General features: G+C 36.0%; 1 protein-coding gene across 3 annotated transcripts in view; it reads right to left on the bottom strand.

Moving 5' to 3' along the window:
* Window positions 1-19,392, bottom strand: part of Tbc1d4 (TBC1 domain family member 4) — a 199,103-nt gene that overhangs the window by 31,609 nt on the left and 148,102 nt on the right. For 2 of the 3 annotated variants that reach the window (XM_027938077.2, XM_071611449.1), the window contains exons 9-11: window positions 8,519-8,593; window positions 7,001-7,227; window positions 4,884-5,048 (exon numbers count right to left, since the gene is read on the bottom strand). In XM_027938077.2, the coding sequence (XP_027793878.2) occupies window positions 4,884-5,048; window positions 7,001-7,227; window positions 8,519-8,593 (467 nt within the window). The remainder of the gene's footprint in view (window positions 1-4,883; window positions 5,049-7,000; window positions 7,228-8,518; window positions 8,594-19,392) is intronic. The other variant, XM_027938080.2, reaches the window with a different exon arrangement.

The following is a 19,392-nucleotide window of genomic DNA, read 5'->3' as shown; positions in this document are numbered from 1 at the left end:
TATGATAACTTAAGATAAGAAAAATGATATCCACCACAATAGAAAAACCTCTCTGGGGCTCAATCTAACCATGTGTAAAATAAGGAAACTATAGGCCAGATAATCTCTAAAAGTAATAAGCAGATCAAGTTTTATGCCCATGGTTAGAACCTAAAAGGGTACAAGACAAAACAAACATCTCTACCAGACTTTTGAAAACAGATAAAAAGTATTCTTGAAATGATCACACATCCAACCCACCAAAAAAAGGGGGAGAGGGGTATATAGGTCAATTAACAAGTCTCAAAAACAAAATCACTTTTTATCTTAGCAATATGGCCAAAATATTTCTCTGAGGACTTTTCTCTCCTTGATGTCTCATTCTAGCATAATCTATGATACTATGTTGTTATTGCAGCTACCAAGAAATCTAAATGTCAGTGGTCACAAATAGGAAGATGGCCACATATGTTTCTCATGAGACTTGTGATATAGTGTAGAAACAGGAGCAAAGCAGATAAATGTTTGCAGTTGAGCTGTTGAGCAATGATTCTGGACATTTTCCACAGAGTGCAGGGGAATCCAAGGAAAACCTGTCACCAAGGTATGGTGAGGCACCAATAATAAGGAATTAGATGTTTCCCTGTGTCCAGACCAATGGGACATCCACAAGGCTTTACCAAGGTCTCACAGTGACCAGCATGACAGGAATTAAGAGGAATAGAAACAAAATTAATATTCTTCATCAGGTGAAAACCAGATTCCATTTTACAAGTATGTTACTTTAGGATAAATCATTTCTTCATCTTCTTGGGACTTGGAAGAAACTCCTCAGATGGACATATGTGTCTCCCAACTAAACTTTTATTAATTTAAATTTAAGATTAGGCTTTGGTTGAAGGCCACAGCACAGTTCTAAGGAAATTTCAACATGGAATAGAGTAGAAACAGGATTTTTGTTTGCAATCCACACTTTACATGGTAATTCATGATCTTTGATTACGCCAAGGGTCACATTTCCCTACTGTGTAGACTTAGCACCCAGGAGGCCAGCATGCATTCAGGAGACAACCAAAACTGCTTCTTGGATTAATGATGGCATTCAGTGGGAAAATCTGTGAATTTTTTAAATGAAAATATTTAATCTCTAATCACCTTGATTCTGAAGCAGTGTCCTGTCTAGTAGAACAGGAAAACAAGGAATGTATTAGCAGAGAGATATATGTCCAAAATCAGGACTTAGAATAAAAATACATTTCCTTAAGTCATCAATAAGGTTACTTCAACAAATGAAATGTAATGGACAGTTATGCGATTTTTATCAATGAATACAAGGGAACTATAAAACCAAAACCGTACCACAAGCACTTCAGCAAAAACCTTACTTTCTCATGAAAAGCTTTTTAAGTAAAAAAATGTAATGACTGTCACTCTAAAAAATTATCATTTACTTTTGACCAATAAACTGTAATACAAGTAATTTTTTTAAATATAAGCTTAAAACCTCAGAAGCAGTTATAAGGAGTAATAAAGATGCCTGTTAATAGAAAAGATATATATGTCAGAAAAATATATCATCATACAAAATTATAATTTAACCACTGGACAATAAAATGTTAAATTTTCAAAAATTAATTCAAAGTCTGATAAAACAAAAAATTTGCTTATTCCCTTCCCTCTATCATTTCAATTTCATGTAAATTGATCTACTATCCAACAAACCATGATATTAAAAAGATCTTGGCTCCTCCTGCTCAGCAGAAATTCAAGACAGTGGTCCTAAAGAAGTATGCCTAACTTGAATTTAAAATTACAAATAAATATTCTTTTAAAAGAGTAATAGTATTATTGCTAGCCCACATCCTACCCTATCCTATTCTCTACTTGGTTTTGCATATTTAGAAATCCATTTTATGCAAAAAAGATACTAGGTACCAAGTAACAAGCAAATTACAATTGGTAGTATTATGAATCTCCTCCTCTCCCTATTCTGAATAGTTCCAGAAATCATGGTAACTGTGTATATATGATGTTCACTCTGAAACAAGTGGCAATGTGAAATGCACAAGTCAAAAAACACTGGATCAAACCAAGCTCTTGAATATCTTTGTTTTTGGGAAATACACCATCCTCAAGTATCAAGAGTAAAAGACATGATACATGCAACCTATTCACAAATGGCTCAAAATGAAGCAATATGTATGTGCATATAATGCAGAAGTAGATATGTACCTAGACAAAGAGAATGACACAAAAATGCAGCAAAATATCAAAATGGATTAATCTAGATAAAGGATTAAAAGGAATCCTCTATTTTTGCAACTTTTCTATAAATCTGAAATTATTTCAAAGCACAAACATAAAGTCACTCTCTCCAAGACTGCAACTAGTGAACCTATGTCTAAGTCACCTACTAGTTAAAATAACCTAAGCGTGCATTTTGTCCAATAATTTTATTACTGTGTAGGTATTCACCAATAATACATATATGCAATAAATGATACATAGATAATAGTCAAGGCAGAACTCTTTTCAAAAGCAAACCCTAGAAACAATCAAATGCCAATTCAAAAGAGCATGAATAAACTGTGATCTATTAAATGAAATACTATACAGTATTAAAAATGAATAAAGTACACATAAAAACAGGAATGAACCTCATAATCTAAAGTCAGTGAAAGAAGCCAAATAAAAAAGGAACAGATAATGTATCATCCCAATTCTATAACACTCAAAACCAGACAGAACTAACCTATGATATATGAGGCCAGCATAATGGCGACAGGATGGGAAGAAGAGCATGGCACTGCAAGCCTTCTGCTTATAGCCCGGGCAATGGTGACATAGGGGTGTGTCACTGGTGATCCACTGCGCTGTATACTTAGGATCAGTGCACTTTTCAGTGAAAGTGTTTTCACATTGTAAGTATACTTTTTGGCCTACTGATTCTATGATGTCAAACTAAACGAATATAGAAAAGTGTAAAAGCAAAAAAGAACTACTCTCTGGTTTTTAGAATTACTCATAACCAAGAAAAGCATTTAATAGAGTGGAAAACAGAATGTTAGATCCTGCAAATTGAAAAGGTCTCTGTATTTTAAATACAACCCTTCAAATAAAATAGCTACCAAAAGGTGAAGTTTTTCAACCTAACACTAAATCCTTCTGTTAGGACTGAGGTATCAAGGGCTCTGGAACACTAGTAGCAATAATACTACACACGCCTAAGCAGGAATTCCTGAAAACAAATACACAACCTTATTAAACAATATAAGCAATATTTTAAAAAGTAAGCCACTTCTTTTGTACTCTATGTCCTATTTATAGTAGACCTTTGACCTTCCCAATGGCAATCTCTAATTGTTACTTTGTAGGAAAGAAACAAGGATTCTTGTATGCTCACTTTAACTAGTATAACAATAAGAAACTGAAACAAGGTTTGATGGTTCCATTCTTATTAGTAGGTGGTATTATGATAGATTTTTATGCACGTACAGTCTTGGTTCTTTAAATTCATTTCATATTCCATATATATTATACTATTTTTTGTGACTAACTTCCTTTACAACTTCTCCCACAAAGTTGTCCCTGAAAACTTTAAAATAAACTTTATTATTTTTTTTTTTTGGGTAGTGCTGGGATTGAACCCAGGGCCTTGTAAGCTCTGTGCTAATTCAGAGCAAACTTCAGATTCATAATTATATAATCCAAATTAATTATCTTTCTTAGAGTGAAAAAAAATTGCCACTCAGGTAAAAGATAATCAGAAATAATTCAAGTGTTAGTCTAGTTTAACCAGCTAATGAGGGTTATGTAGTTATAGTGCTAGCTTTTAGAATATCCTAAGTCTAAATTAAAATAGGCCAAAAGAATATTCAAGAAGATTTTAGTGACACCAAGCCTGGCTGAAGCATGCATTCCTCTCCTTGACTACAAAAATTGCCAATTACCAAACAACTAAAAGCAAACCCAAATGTCCATCAGCAAGAAGGTAGATAACTGTGATGTATCAAATAGAATACTATTTATTGATAAAAAACATGTGAACCAAACTAAATCAAAAAGGAATGCATCTCACAGACTTCTTAGGTCAACAATAACCCCTTTAAAGGGTACCCTTACCCCACCACATTCCAGAGCTGTGCAATACTTCACTAAGAATTCGAATGACTGGTATAATTTCACGTATTTATTTCCATTTTTAAAAAGGAGGCAATTCTCCAAGAATACCCACATCTAATTTTGCACAGCTAAAAGAGCAAGCAACAAGTTTTAACAGGCTACACGTTTTCTCTACTGGGGACAAATATGAAACAAAACAGAATAGCTACAAGATTGAAGAGATCCCTTACGCTAGTTCAGAGCTGCTATCAACACGATCCTGTACCCATTTATTTGATGTACATTAAGTTTCAGAAAGTTAAGTCTGTCATTGAAAAAATCAAAAAAGTACCTAAGAAATATTCTACATACTTAGAATTTAAGACATACTTCACTTAAACCTTTAGTCTAATTCAATCAGTGGCTTTTGGGTTCTATGAAACATATCCAGAGAGCTTAAAAAAAAAAAAAAAAAAAGCATGATCGGTTCAAATTTACTTAGTATGTGTTAGCACCAGGTCTTGTTCCAAACAATACAAAGTTTAGACTCTGGGCTCCAAGGCAAAGAAATACAAATAATTTTTAAAAAATTAATTTAAAAAGACAATCATGTCATAAAAAGATTTGAAACTACTCATTTTTAAATTAATTGGAATTAAAGTCAACATATTAGAAACAGATTAGAACAAGCACACAGAAGGATGCATAAATGTCACTCCAAAATTAATCAGCCACTTTTTAGTAACTTATCAGTATATCACTGCAGAAAATTTTGCTTTGCAAACAGAGGACACTGATCTCACCTGATTTCATTTTCATATTGTGGGGACAGTCTACCTGAATTCTGGTAAAAGCTTTTCAGGAAAGAGGGGGCAGTGAAGGAAGGGGCAGAGAAGGAAGTGTGAAGACTTGGAAGACTGGAGGAAGAATTATTCTCCTTGTGCATGCGTCGAACTGGTGGAAGAATGCTGAGTACAGAAAATACAGCAAATTTGTCTTAATTTATATTTTAGCAAAATCTTCATTCACTATGAAAAAGCATATAAACAGGTTGTTGCTATTAATTTAACCTTTCCTTTAAAGGATCAGGGCTGAATCTTATACTCAAAAAAAGCATGCAGTTCTCTGTTGAGGTGACCGGGCTTGAACTGTCACTCTCGCACGAATTGAATTCCTCATCTATGCAGTATCTCTATCCATCGGTGTTCATCTCCTTAAAAATTCTTAACAATTTTAGGATAAAAATTGCTTGTTTTTACATGCAAAAGATAATTCAAGGGTAAAAACTAGGGAAGCGCAAATAATTACAGGAAAACAAGATCCAGAATGAAAAACTGATTATGAGCAGTTCAAAAACTATTTTAAAGATCTAAACCCTTCTAACTAACTCTTTGACAGCAACATGTCTGCTTGTTGGAAGTCACCATAATACCTCTGGCTTAACAAAGATTAATGGCTGTGTTCTTTCCTGAAGCCTGTGAAATGGTGCCACTATGGTTCAATCCAGAGCCCTAAATCTCCCATTTAGCTCTTTTTCCTTTTTATACACAATAATCTGTGTGGTAAGTTTTTATAAGGACATAAATGACATCTTTTTATATTGATAGAAATTATTTGAACTTATACATTACAAATTGTGCAAAAGCATGAGGGAAGCACTGAGATATCATTTATAGTCTAAAACAACTGATGGTTTTAATTCTTAAAAGTAATTGTTCCTGCTACAAAATTTGTAGCTCAGTGATAGAGCACTTGCCTAGCATGTGTGAGGCACTAGGTTGATCTGATCCTTAGTACCAATTAAAAATAAATAAATAAAATAAAGGTATACAAAAATACAATAACACTTTTAAAAAGTAATTATTTCTGGGGGGGAAGAGATTTATTATGTTGGGTAAACACAAAATTACAAATAATCATTTTTTAAAAATCATGGTTGCCTATGAATACTTAATCTCCTTCACATACAAAGCAAACTCGAGACAAATGTTTGTTCATACCATAATACCTAATTTGTAGATTTCGAAATCATTCAGAAAACAACAAGAATAAAACTGTTACCTTAAAAACATGCTAGTAAATCTGATAACATTGGCTATCAAGTATTAGCCTTTCTGGAATTTTTACTTCAAGTTTTATTTTATTTCCAACTGGCAACTGGCAATCAACCTTATTTTTTTGTATCAAACTCACAGGTAAAGAAGAGAAACTAAATTATTTCTAAGATATAAATTGGGATCTATGCTACACAGCAAGAAATAGAATCATTTCTAGGTTTATTCCTTTTACTACTTCTTACCATAACAAACAATTTAATTATTTTTTTAAATACCACCTAAGATAATTTCTAATGGCCACTGACTATAATTAGGGTATATTTAGTCTTCTTTCTAATATTGCTTTAGTTTCGATAAAATTTGTAGTGCTTTTCATATTTAGCTTTACTAATAGTAAAATATAGCCAAAAATTATCTCATGTATGAAGGTAACTTAAGTGACTTTTTTTAAAACCTGGAATTTTACTGAGGCCAACAGGAAATTCTACAGCTTTGTTATTTTTAAATTTGCTGACTTTGCTTATTGACAGCCATCATTAAGAAAAACACTGAGTAATATGTGTTGTCAGTAAGTTTTCAGACAAAACAACTGCATGATATCGTGTTTTCTCTAATATTCTTGGGGGAAAAAAAGTTCTCATCCATATGAAATGAGTCCATTAACTCTTTTCTATGAATACACTTTGACCTTGACCCACTTCCCTTAATCACTGAGGTAAAGAAATTCAGTTTATTTTTATGTTCTTTCTAAAAACTAAAAAGTTGGCTAGAGCATGAAGTCACAATCGACCCAGACTCCACAGTGACCCACACAGGGTGACGTGGGAATCTGATTTCACATTGTGGGGAGAGGCCTGACTTACCTGCACTGCTCATTGGAGCTCTGCCTCAGCAGAGGGGAGCGCACCCCGGGAGCCCTCCCATTCTGCAAATTCAGCTTTCTCTTTGTGCTTGAAGGAGGGTGGCTGAACGTGTGAGCCCGTCTTCGAAACTGTGGGGAGTCAGAATCCTCCTCGGGGAATGCTTGCCAAGCAGAGGACAGCGGAGAGGCTGGTGGTGTCCCTGGAGGAGAGTCCCCTGGCGAGTAGTCCTGAAACGCAAGCACAAGGGGTCTCTCTTTCCTACAAGGTTCGCAGTGGACCTGCAGAAGATCAGGGCTCAATGGGGACAGGGTGCCTCATCTTCCTCCTGAGTCATGACAAAACTATTTTTTTTTTCTTTTTTACTCAATCCCTGGTGAAGGCTAATCAGTCTCACCACAGCCCACTTCTGATAAGCAGCTGTAAGACAGCATCCGAAAGATAGGCCAGAAAGTGAAAGGGATCAGAAAAGGTATTCTTTCCCCTGACACGGTGGTAAAATGCTACAGCTACTGTGCTTTTCTCACTGTTGTTGGGGAGATGAAAAGAGACCATGACCAAATGAGGGTGGAGTCTGTGTTAACCCATCTCCTAATTTCCGTGGCATATCGCTGCACGCTTCCTGTACTGTCAAAATGATATCACAATGCCTAAGTATCCAAGTCTCGTGGCAAAGCCTGAGGGAAAATAAAATAAAGCCTGGTATCTTCCTTCACTCTGGATGTTTCTATTCAACTACATGTTCCCGGAGGTAAAGTTCTTTTAAAAGACACAAAAACAGGAAATGAAAGAAAGGCGAGCTGAGCTGGAATGTGTCTCCTGTTGCATGAATAGATACCATAAATCTTTCAATTCAGTCAGGTATGCATACTTTCCAGAACAGGCACCAATGTAAAAATGTTTCATTTGATAAACCTGGGTTAGGGACAACAGAGGCATATGTAGCCAGACTAAGTCCCCAAACTCCATCAACAAAAAGTTTAATAAAAATATTTAAACATTTTTCCATTAAAGAAAGGTTGCCTATGCCTCGGGTTACATGTTACACAATGCAGAAAACAGGAAACCAAACCTGGGGGGAGTTATCTGTGAGGTAGAAGAGAGGTTAAAGTTGCAGCTGAAATGATAAAACAGGAGGAAAATGGTAATATGGGAAGAGAACAACACAACAACCAAAAAAAATCACTGTACAAGTATAGCAATTAGATGGCTGGTTTTCTATGGCTCTGGATTAATCGTTGCTCAAACACTGTCCCCCAAAGCATACTACCTACAAAAAGTGACAAGTCTGTGAGAACACTATCTGCAGGAGACATGTGTCCCAGCAGAAGGCTTCTCTGAACAAAGACCAGCATGTTTACAGTCAGGGCCTACTTATTTAAAATAACAAAACCTCAATGTTTATACTTTGAAAGCCATAAAGAACTCATAATAAAATAAAGAGGCAGGCATATTATGATATTGGTGTTGGTTTTTACTAAATTGCAATTTGGGGTAAACAAAGGAGATCAGATTAGATACCTTCTCCGAAGCAAGACTGTTAGACCGTTCAAAGCTGTCCATACTTCCAAGCCGACCTCTCATCCTGTTAGCTCCCTGAGTGAAGAGAATAAAATTAACTCCTTATACAGCTTGGATTTTTATTTCAAAACTATAGAAGGCAATTTGAGGTTGCCTTTCCATGTGGGCATTAAATTGATCCATTTGTGGTTCTCTCAAACTTTTCAGCTATTTTAACATCCATGATAGCAGGATAAACAGAAACAGTCCCCATCCCCATTATTTGTTAATCAACTATTAGAGAACAAGATACTCAGATCAAGCTTTTTGAACTCTTTTGGTTACAAGGTTAAACATTATTCATCTATGAGATGAGTGAGAACTCCTGTAACTCTGAATCTCATACAGATAAAACACAAATGTGGAGGGTAGAGCAAAAACCAGAAAAGTTACAAAGATCAAGTTTAATACATACATTGTCCACACCACATGTTACAGACCTTAAGCTCCACATTATAGGATTATAACAGGTTTTAAGAAATAGAAAAAGGGACTTTCAAAATTTATTAATTTTGCTTTATTCATTATTCCATAATGCAAAACTACTCCAGTAAGTCATTTCATTCCAGAAGATTAGGTATCAGCCAGCTTCAAGACTAGCAAACTGATTCTTGATCTTTCCATGTGGTCTTTCGGTGTGAATTTCAAAGATAATCTAAAAAAGAGATCTGACCAATCATTTTGTCTCATCCCCTCACTTTACATAGGAAGAAACTGCAGCTAACTAATGAAGGAAAGAGAATACAAAGGCAGGTTGAGCCACATCCTTCAGAAGGTCTTAAGAGACACAGCACAGACTGAGGAGTTCTATAAACTCCTGCAACACACGAAAAAGTTCTAACAGGAATGACGGGGAAGTACAAGCCAGGTCGATGTGACAGTGACTCTATAAAATAAAAGCATGCACAACATCTGCACAGTGCTTCACAGTTTTAAAGGGTCTCCACACATACCTTGGTTTAATTTGGGAGACAGAGAAGACTAAATTTAATTTCAATTTTTTAAATGTTTTTTTAATTGCAGATGTACACAATACCTTTATTTTATTTGTTTATTTGTTTATTTATTTATTTATGTGGATTGAACTCATACATGTGGATTGCCTCATACATGCTAGGCAAGTGCTCTACCACTGAACCACAATCCTGGCCCATCATTTTAATTTTTAATCAAAGTAATAACCTGCCCAAAGTTTCAAAAGTCAAATTGTACTGCCAAAGCTTGTAATAAAAACTGGAGACCACCAACCCCTACTCCACATTTTCAGTCCCACTCCCCAAACCAAATCTTAAATTATTTATACTGATGCTTCTCTTCTGATGTTCAGCTCAAAATACTATTTTTGAGTCTTTCCACTTTAGGCACTACATATTAATGAGAAGTTAATACTCTTACTTCATTCCCCACCCACTCTAAACACACACATACACACACTTCTCTCTTGCCCTTCTCCCTCAATATAGTTACAACACATATCAGTTGAATCAGTATTTTGTGCTTAAATTATTATGATTTTTAAACACTATTTGCAGATAAGCTACATATTTACTATAATTACATTTGATTACATCTCATGTCTTGTACACTTTATTTCTCACGGAGTTAATGACTGCTCAGAAATCACAAATTTATTGTAAAACTCTCCAACAGATCGGGATTTAATCACTCATCACATAATTCCTTAATTATAGGGGTTTTTTCCCTTTATCTTTGAACTACTTATTATAGAAACCCGTCTTCTTGCTGCAATCTGGCCCTGCATTACAGATCTTCCGAGCATTTTCTTCACTATCAGTGTAGAAATCTACTTTCACCTTTCTATGTTTTAATTTCTGTCTCCTTGATCCCATGTCTTTCTCTTTTTCAGTTTACTTCCTCATTTAGGTGGAGGACATTCTCCAGGTGTTTTCTGAGAAAAGGGAGGCTGGGAGGTAATTTTAATTTGCATGTCTGTGAATGTCATTACTCTGTCTTGTATTTCATTAACAGTTTGGCTGAATACATAATTCTGGTTGGAAACATTCCTTTATACCATGTTAGTATTGCTCAAATGTCCTTCAGTTCAGAAGTCTAATGTCTTAGTCAATCTAGAGACTGTGTGTAAGCCCTGCTATTTCTTTTTGGAACAGAATCTAAGTTTACCCTTGGGAATTCTGAATTTCACAACTATGTGCCTTGGCATGACTTTTGTTCAGCTGTTCTCATGTGCACTCTCTGGGCCTATTAAATCTGGAAACTCATGTTCATTAGTTCTAAGAAAAAACTTAAGTTCTTTCTTTGAAAATTTCCTGCAGGCATGTTCTCTTTCTGGAGTTCCTAATTTTCAGTTTTTGAGTTTCCAGACTGATCCTTTAACTATTTAACCTTGTTCTATTTTTCACTACTTTTTTATTTCATTCTATCTTCTAAAAGATGATTTTCAACTCTAGTTTCCTAGACTTGTATTGAATTTTGCTTTTTATGTCACCTACCAGAAAAATTTAAGTGTTCTTTCTTGTTTTCAATTGGCTGCTTTATAATGATAGTATCCTATTTTATTTCATAGAAGCAATACTTATTCATCTATACTATGATAATTATAGTTTCTTTTCTTTTTCTTTTTTTGATGCTGAGGATTGAATTTATGAATACTTTACTTTACCACTGAGCCACATCCCTATTCCTTTTTTTTTTTTTTTTTTTTTTTGATAGAGGGTCTTGCTAAGGTGCTGAGGCTGACCTTGAACTTTCGATCCTCTTGCCTCAGTTATCCAAGTTGCTGGGATTACAGGTGGGAGCCATGGCACTAGGCCTAATTATAGTTTTCTATTTCTATAGGTACTCTATATAACAACTATATCAATAATAAAATTCATAGCTTCATCTTCTATTACTGAATACTTATCATGGGCCATATACTATGCAAACATTTCACACTGTATTAATTATCTTATTTCATCTTCACAACAATTCTGTGAAGTAGGTATAGTTATTAGTTCAACTTCACAGACAAGGAGACAAGTTCTGATAGATTCTATGGTCCAAGTTCACACAGCCAGTTAAAAGCAGCAATGTGAACAGAGGAAGCTCCATTTCTGGGTGAAGCCCTTGAACTTCTTCTCAGTACTGACTCCCTAAGGTAGAACTTTATGAATGTAGAATCACAAATAAAACTAACTTACCTAGTTGGTTAAGTAGAATTTTACAAATATCCCAAAATCTTATCAAGTTCCCTCAGTTCTTCAGTTCTATGCTATAACTAACATACTTTTAATAATGAACTGTATTTGTGGCTAATAAATTACTGGGTTAGTTGTGTAACCAAGAGGACAGTACAGTAAACATCAAGTTGCTCTCTGCTATTTTTAGCCAGTACTTATACACCCAACTTGTCTGATATCTCAAACATGTTACTTGGTCACAACAGAGAAAGTAGTCATGGGTACCAAGCCATTTCCAGTACTAGAAAAGCAATTTAAATCACATATTTTACTCTTTAAGGTATTTTATCCATATGTGTGTGTTGTTTTTACACAAAGAGAAACAAGCATACTTAAGGTTATTCTCTATGACTGTTACTAATTCACTCATTTCCACCAGAAGGCCATGGACACTACTCTGAAGAAGGCATGAAATGAGGACTATTTTCAAAATGACTCACACAATATATTAAGTATTTCCATTTTAGAAAATTTCAACTTACGAAATAGCAACAAACAACCAGAACCTAAGACTCTGTCCTTTACCTTTGAACAGACAGCTCTTGCAATTTTACTCTATTATGATTTGGTAATTCATTTGTGGTGCCCTTTCCCTCAGACCCACTTTTTAATACTAATGAACTAAGCTTCTAAGCATTTTTTTTTAAAAAATGGATCCTATTGCATAAACACCTATAATCAGCTAAGTAAAATATTTTGCCACATAAAAATGGCAGGCCATGATGAGCTCAACTCTACGACTGGAGTGTGACTCTTCTGCTGTAAAACTCAGGGGTGGGGATGACAAGTTGTAGGACACAAAACCCCTTTTGCTACATACCATTTAATACAACAAGAAAAAAAAAATGCCAGACTTCCTAACAAGTCCTTTCTGCAGCACATGACGCAAGCGAGACCTTGTTAGTTCACAAAATTTATGGCGTTTGGCATCGCTTTGGAACACAAAAGCTACAGTATCCACCTTGACCAAAATAGAATGGCTGTGCCCTTGCTGACAGAGTCACCATAGCAATTCAAGGCATGCAGAGGAGACACTTCAAAGGCGGCCATGCAAGTACTGTGCAGGATGCCAGGGTACTAAACAGAGATAAAGAGAACAACACTCTAAATACCCTTTTGCTATTTTGTAAATGACAGAGTTCTGGGGCTAACCACTGAATATACCACCTCAGATGTATAGTGTCATTTTTTCCCAATATACTGACACTTAATCCTCATGATAAAGTAAATCAGGATTACTACGCACATTTTACAAATGGTGAAACTATGGCTTAGAAAAGCGAAATAAACGCAAGTTCGTACATATAAGCCTGCCAGGGCGGGGTCTTGCCTTCAGGTCCCTTGATCACCTACTTAAATTATCTTTCTAATAAAATTCTTAAGAAACACTGTGTTAAATTCTGATCGCTGATGTTAGTGAATGCTGATTCCTTATTTAGAATGTTAATATCTTAAGAATTAGACTTGTCTAGAATAGCAGCTTTCAAATTTTGCCAGGCATCAGGATGACTTGAAGGGCTAAACATCTATTATTGGACCCAACTCAAGAATTTCTGATAAAGGAAGCCAGGACTTAGATGCCTAAGAAGTTCTCAGATGATACTAATGCTGCTTATGTGTGACAATACTTTAAAAACAAATAGCCAAAAACATGAAAAATTAAAATAAAAATAAAAGTCATTAGGTATTCTCTAAAAACAAAACAAAAACCAACAAACACAAATGGCCATCCTAGAGCAAAGACAATCACAAATAGTGAGTTAAGTTGCAAAACAAAGAGAGTACATCAGAATCATTCATAGAACTTCTAAATCAGGTGCCTCAGTCCCACACCTGATATTTTGATACATTTTGAGTATAGGGTTGGGCCCACAAATCTGTATTTTTGGAAAGCTCCATAAATGATACTATGATACTGTCATACAACCAATATTGAGGAGGTTGAACCATTCATTTAACTGCTTGTTTCTATGAAATAAGTACTTTGTTAAAATGAAAGTGGACATTCACATTAGGATGACTATTTATTAAACATAAAAAAGCCCAAAATTACAAGTGTTGGCAAGTATGTGGAAAAAAATGTAATTTCTATGGATTGCTGGTGGGAATAAAAAGTGGTACAACCATTATGAAAAACAATATAGTGGGTCTACACAAAGTAAAAAATATGATACTAAATGAATCAGTAAATCCCTCTTCTGGAAAACTGAAAATGAACTGAAAGCAGAGATCTGGATATCTGAATGCCCATATCCAGGACATTATTCACAACAGCCAAAATGTTGAAGTAATCCAGATGTCCACTGACAGATGAATGAATAAACTAAACTAAATGTGGTGTATACATGCAATGGAAATGTTACCTGGCCTTAAAAACAAAGGAATTCTTTTTTTAAATTTATTTCTTACATACATGACAATAGTGGAGTGCATTACATTCATAATTATCCATTCACAGCACAATTTTTCGTAACTCTGTATATAAAGAATATTGATGCCAAATTATGCCATTATACATGAGCGCTCTTATTTTTTTGCATACAATTCTTAATACACCTTTATACCACAATTTATCATATCTCTGCTTGTATATAAGGTATGTTGACACCAAATTCATATCTTCATTCATGTATTTTATATAATGATGACCGTCTCCTTCCACCATCCTTGCTATTCCTTCTCCCTCCTTTTCCCTCCCACCCTTATTCCCTATCTAGAGGTAATTTTCCTCCTATGTTCTCCCTCCCTACCCCACTTTGAGTCACCCACCCCCTTATATCAGAGAAAACATTTGGCATTTGTTTTTTTGGGATTGGCTAACTTCACTTAGCATAATCTTCTCTAATGCCATCCATTTCCCTGCAAATGCCATGATTTTATTCTTTTACTGCTGAGTAATATTCCATTGAGTATAAATGCCACATTTTTTTTTATCCATTCATCCACTGAAGGACATCTAGGTTGGTGCCACAGTTTAGCTATTGTGAATTGGGCTGCTATAAACATTGATGTGGCTGTGTCTCTGTAGTATGCTGTTTTCAGGTCCTTAAAAACAAAGGAATTCTGATAAGTGCTACAACATGGATAAAACTTGAAGATGTTATAGTAAGTGAAATAAACTAGTCACAAAAATACAAATGTTGTGTGATTCTACTTATAATGAATCACTGAGACCAGACAGATTCAGAAACAGAAGGTAGAATGATAGTTATAAGGAACTCGGGTGTGGGAGAGTAAAAGGAAGATGAGTATTGGCAAGAGGGAGAAAGTTCTAGAGATGGATGGTGGTGATGGTTGTATAGCAAAATAAATGTGCTTACATCCACTGAATTATACATTTCAAGTGGTTAAAATGGGACTTTTTATATTACTATATGTATATCTTACCACAACCAAAAAGAAAATGAAAACAAAAATGAGTAAAAATATTTAACTTACTTATTAATGTTATTTAACTTACTTATTAATGTCGTCTGTCCTATAAAAGATTAAAAGAAAGAGAAATGCCTTGATTTACGGTACATTCTCCAAAGTCTAACTCTCAGATCCTCCAGGCGTGTCCTCTGAATTTTCTCTAAGGATTGTGATGCTTCAAGTGTGGCCTGGTCCTCACAAAGGGCACGTGCAAATGAATGACTCACCAGCTAACGTGCATCCTGTCAAAGCTCTACATCGCCATCTACTCTTTTCTCAGCCATGTATTGTGAGCAATTTTTCCCAGTGGCATAACTCAATAAAACTGAATTACGACAGAAACCTTGTAATGGTATAACCCACACATTGGTGAATTCCAACAAATGCTACTTGGCATGTCATAGAATCAACGTAAAAATTCAAAGAGGCACTTTTCCAACATGGTCACGCAGCAGCTCAGAGTTAACTGCTCCTCTGTACACAAAATTGTCTTAATCATCACAGCTACCCTTTTGGCTCACTCTCTGCCAATTCCAAGCACTTCTTGTAAATCTCCTCATTCCTTCCTCACCAAGTCCTTAGGCAGTAAGTACACCCTTGCTTTCATCTCACAGGTGAGGAAACTCAAGTTCAGCAAGGGAAGGAACCTGGTTATCCTATGTCTTAGTCCGATACATTACCACAATACAATACCACAATTAGATATATTATAAAGTTATATGAAGTTACAAAGTTAATTTAATACAATATCACAACTGGATAAATTATAAAGAAAAGAGGCTTATTTGGGGCTCACAGTTCTGGTTCAAGGTCAAGAGGTCACATATGGGCATGACCTCCTTTGCTGTCAGAGTCATAAGGTAGTATGGGGCATCATGTGGCAACAGACAGGAAACTGTAAGAGACCTGACCAAACTGGCTTTTATAGCAGACCCTCTCTGGAAATAACCATTTAACCCCTTAATAGCATGAATGGATTAATTAATTCATGAGAGCATCTCTTAAAGGTCCTACCTAGTTCTACCTCTTAGACTCTCACATGTGGATTAAAATTCAATATCAGTTTGGAGAGAACAAACCACATACCCGGGTAATAAGAGATAAAGCTGGGTTCTAACCAGACATTCTGGCTGCACAACCACTTCATTGCACTGCCTTTAAATGCAGCCTTATTCCTGACGACCTGAAGTCTCTTTAATCCAGTGACAACATTTGCTGACTATTTAGTCTTAAAACCCTAAACATCTCCTTTTCACCTCTTCTCTAGGAGTAGAAGATGACTTTTAAAATTTGGCTCCAAACACACAAATACATCAGTGTTCCTAGATGACTATGAATGGATGTTGGTTCATTTCTGGATTTAGAAAGAAAGGAAGTAACAAGTGGGGGGGGGAACAAAGGGAAAAAGAGGAAGACGGAAGGAGGAATATTAATTTATAAATTTTGAAAGAAAATGGCATGAAAAATTTAGGGTCAGCTGCATTAACATATTTCTGACAAACTTCCTAGAGGTTCTTTCCTAAGAGTCTGTTTTCCACTGATAAGGTAATGGCATTCACAACTGACTACCCTAGCTGCAGGGCTTTTGTTAAAATCAGAAGAATCTCAATCATTAAGAGAAATACCTGTAAACGTGTTCTGAGCTCCAGCAAAGAAAGAAAACTAGGAACACTGTGTCCTTAATGCTCTATTGAATAAACAAGGAATAATTCAAAGTGTATCCAACTATTTTATGGACTCATAATGTTATTCATGTTAAACAGTTGGTTAAAAAAAGAAACACTGACCTAGTGTGTACAGGACCCTGGGTTCATCCCTGACACCCCAAAACAAACAAACAAAAAAAACCTCACACATTTGCAAACAGAGTTAAATCATTCCTTCAGAACCCTTCTCAACGTCTGAGGATTTATATCCCCATCTGCTTCTTCAAAGGCACATAGAGATCACTGAAGAATTTAATTACAGACTGCAGGCGAAATGTTCGTACTCTGTTAGCAGAAAAGTTAAGAAACTTAAAAACAAATCATCAAGAACACCTTGTGAAACTATTCAAAAGAATTAAAACACCTACCACCCATCTGTATACACACATCTGCATTATTGATAGCACATGGCATTATTTATGACCCTTGAATTGTCTGCGATATTTATTCACATGATAAACAACCAAAAACAAACAAACAAAAAAATCCCAAGTGGGCTTTGTAAAGCATGTGACAAGTTTACTATAATCAATTTTTCATGTATCATTTTGAAAAAATCTCTAATGTAGAGAAAAGTTAACACTTCAGTACAAAACATTTTTCCCCAAATCTATAAGTGAATAATCTGGATGGGGGATGTAAGTTTCCTTCATCCTTCAGTATTTCCGTGTACACTTCCTATGAACAAGGAATTCAGGAATTCTACACCATTAAAATGCAATTTTCAAGAATAAGAAACTAACATTGATACGTTAATGCCATTTTGTTCTTAGATTTCATTCTAGCTCCAATGGTCCCAGCAAGAGCCTTTATAGCAAAAGAATGGGATTCAGAATCTCCACAAATTTTCATGTTCCTTCAGTCTAAACAATTCTTCAGTCTTTTCCTGACTTTCAGGATCTTGACACTTCTGATGATAATAGGCTTGTTATTTTGTAGATTGTCCCTCAGTCTAGGTTTGCTGTGTTTTCTCTTGATTAGATTCAAGAGCTGCCTCTGTGGCTGTCAGACCTCTGAAGCTGTGCTCCGTCCATTCCAACAAACCCAGGCACAGGATTTCAGTGTGTTGCTTTGCTGAGGAGGTTCAAGTCATCACTCGACCAAGGTTGTGCCTGGCAGCCCTCTCTGCTCTGAAGTTACTTGCTTCCCTGTTGCATCTACTCACGTGCAGATGTTCAGTGTGCTGAAGTTCATCTCAGAATAAATTTATGGTTCCTACTCAATGGGTCATAGAATCATTACATTGCTGTCATTTACTTGGATGGTCATACTGTTGTCAGATGGCACCAGTTACAGCCCTTTTAAGTTTTTGTTATGACCATCACCATGGTTCCCTGATGCTCCTTTACTATCTACAAGGCCAAGATGTTCCAGACTTGTACTTTTCCTGCAGCTCTAGAACTGCTTCTCCCAGGACCCTGGTTCCTACTAGTACAGGAGGATAGATACAAAATACAGATGCTAGCCGGGTATGGTGGTGCATGCCTGTAATCCTAGCGGCTAGGGAGGTTGAGGCAGGAGGATTTCAAGTTCAAAGCCAGCCTCAGCAGCTTAGCAAGGCCCTAAGCAACTCAGCAAGACCCTGTCTCTAAATAAAATATAAAAAGGGCTGGGGATGTGGCTTAGTGGTTAAGCACCCCTGGGTTAAATCCCCTTTATCAAATAATAATAATAATAATAATAACAACAACAATAATAAAAAAAATAATAATATAGATGCTAGATTCCACCCAACCAGGCTTATTATCTGATGTGTTCAGAAGAACAACTCCCAAGTTCTCTCAGTGAACAAAGCCAGGGGCTACATGTACACACACACGCACACAAAATATACCCACACAAATACACACAAGCATCTCTGAGTGCATATTGAATCCAATAACACAGGGTTCATTCAGATTTCCTCTTTTCATACTTGTAGTTCCCTTCTCCCTGGAGCCCACATCTTAACATATTTACCTATTTGGACATTCCCCTGCATGTGACTGAGCTCCACAACGGCCACTACGTGAATATTCTCCTCAACCCCCTCAGGCTGCAACACCCCATATTGAGGCTGCCATTCCCCAGGTGCATTTCCTCACTCTGCATGGACTCTACCTCCCTGTATAGGAACACTTCTACCTTAACTCTGTTCTGCTGCCTGTAATGGGCCCTCCCTCTACAGGCATGCTCTCCTTGGCCACTTAGGCTCCCATGCCCCAAAACAGGCTGCTCTACTCTGCCAACAGCCCCCTCACCATTCTGGCTCCCAAGCCCCAAACCCCTCCATGGGTTCTGTGTCTTCCTGCTCTGAGCCACCCCTACTCTCTGCCCTAAGATGCCGACTTACAGCTTTAGGACTAAATTATTCAGGAAGAGGAAAATGAAAAGGAAGGAAAATGATTTTGCCTATATTTAAATAAAATATGAAAATTCACTAAATGAGATTAAAAAAATTCCACTAATTTATGCTATTTTTAGCATTTTCTATCAACCCTTAAGAATGGGCCAAAGAAGGGCAGGTTTCTTTTTA

Source organism: Marmota flaviventris, chromosome 4, assembly GCF_047511675.1.
Source record: "Marmota flaviventris isolate mMarFla1 chromosome 4, mMarFla1.hap1, whole genome shotgun sequence".
NCBI classification, from domain to species: Eukaryota; Metazoa; Chordata; class Mammalia; order Rodentia; family Sciuridae; genus Marmota; species Marmota flaviventris.
The sequence above is the reverse complement of the archived record's forward strand: the minus strand, read 5'-3'. Positions and strand labels throughout refer to the sequence as shown.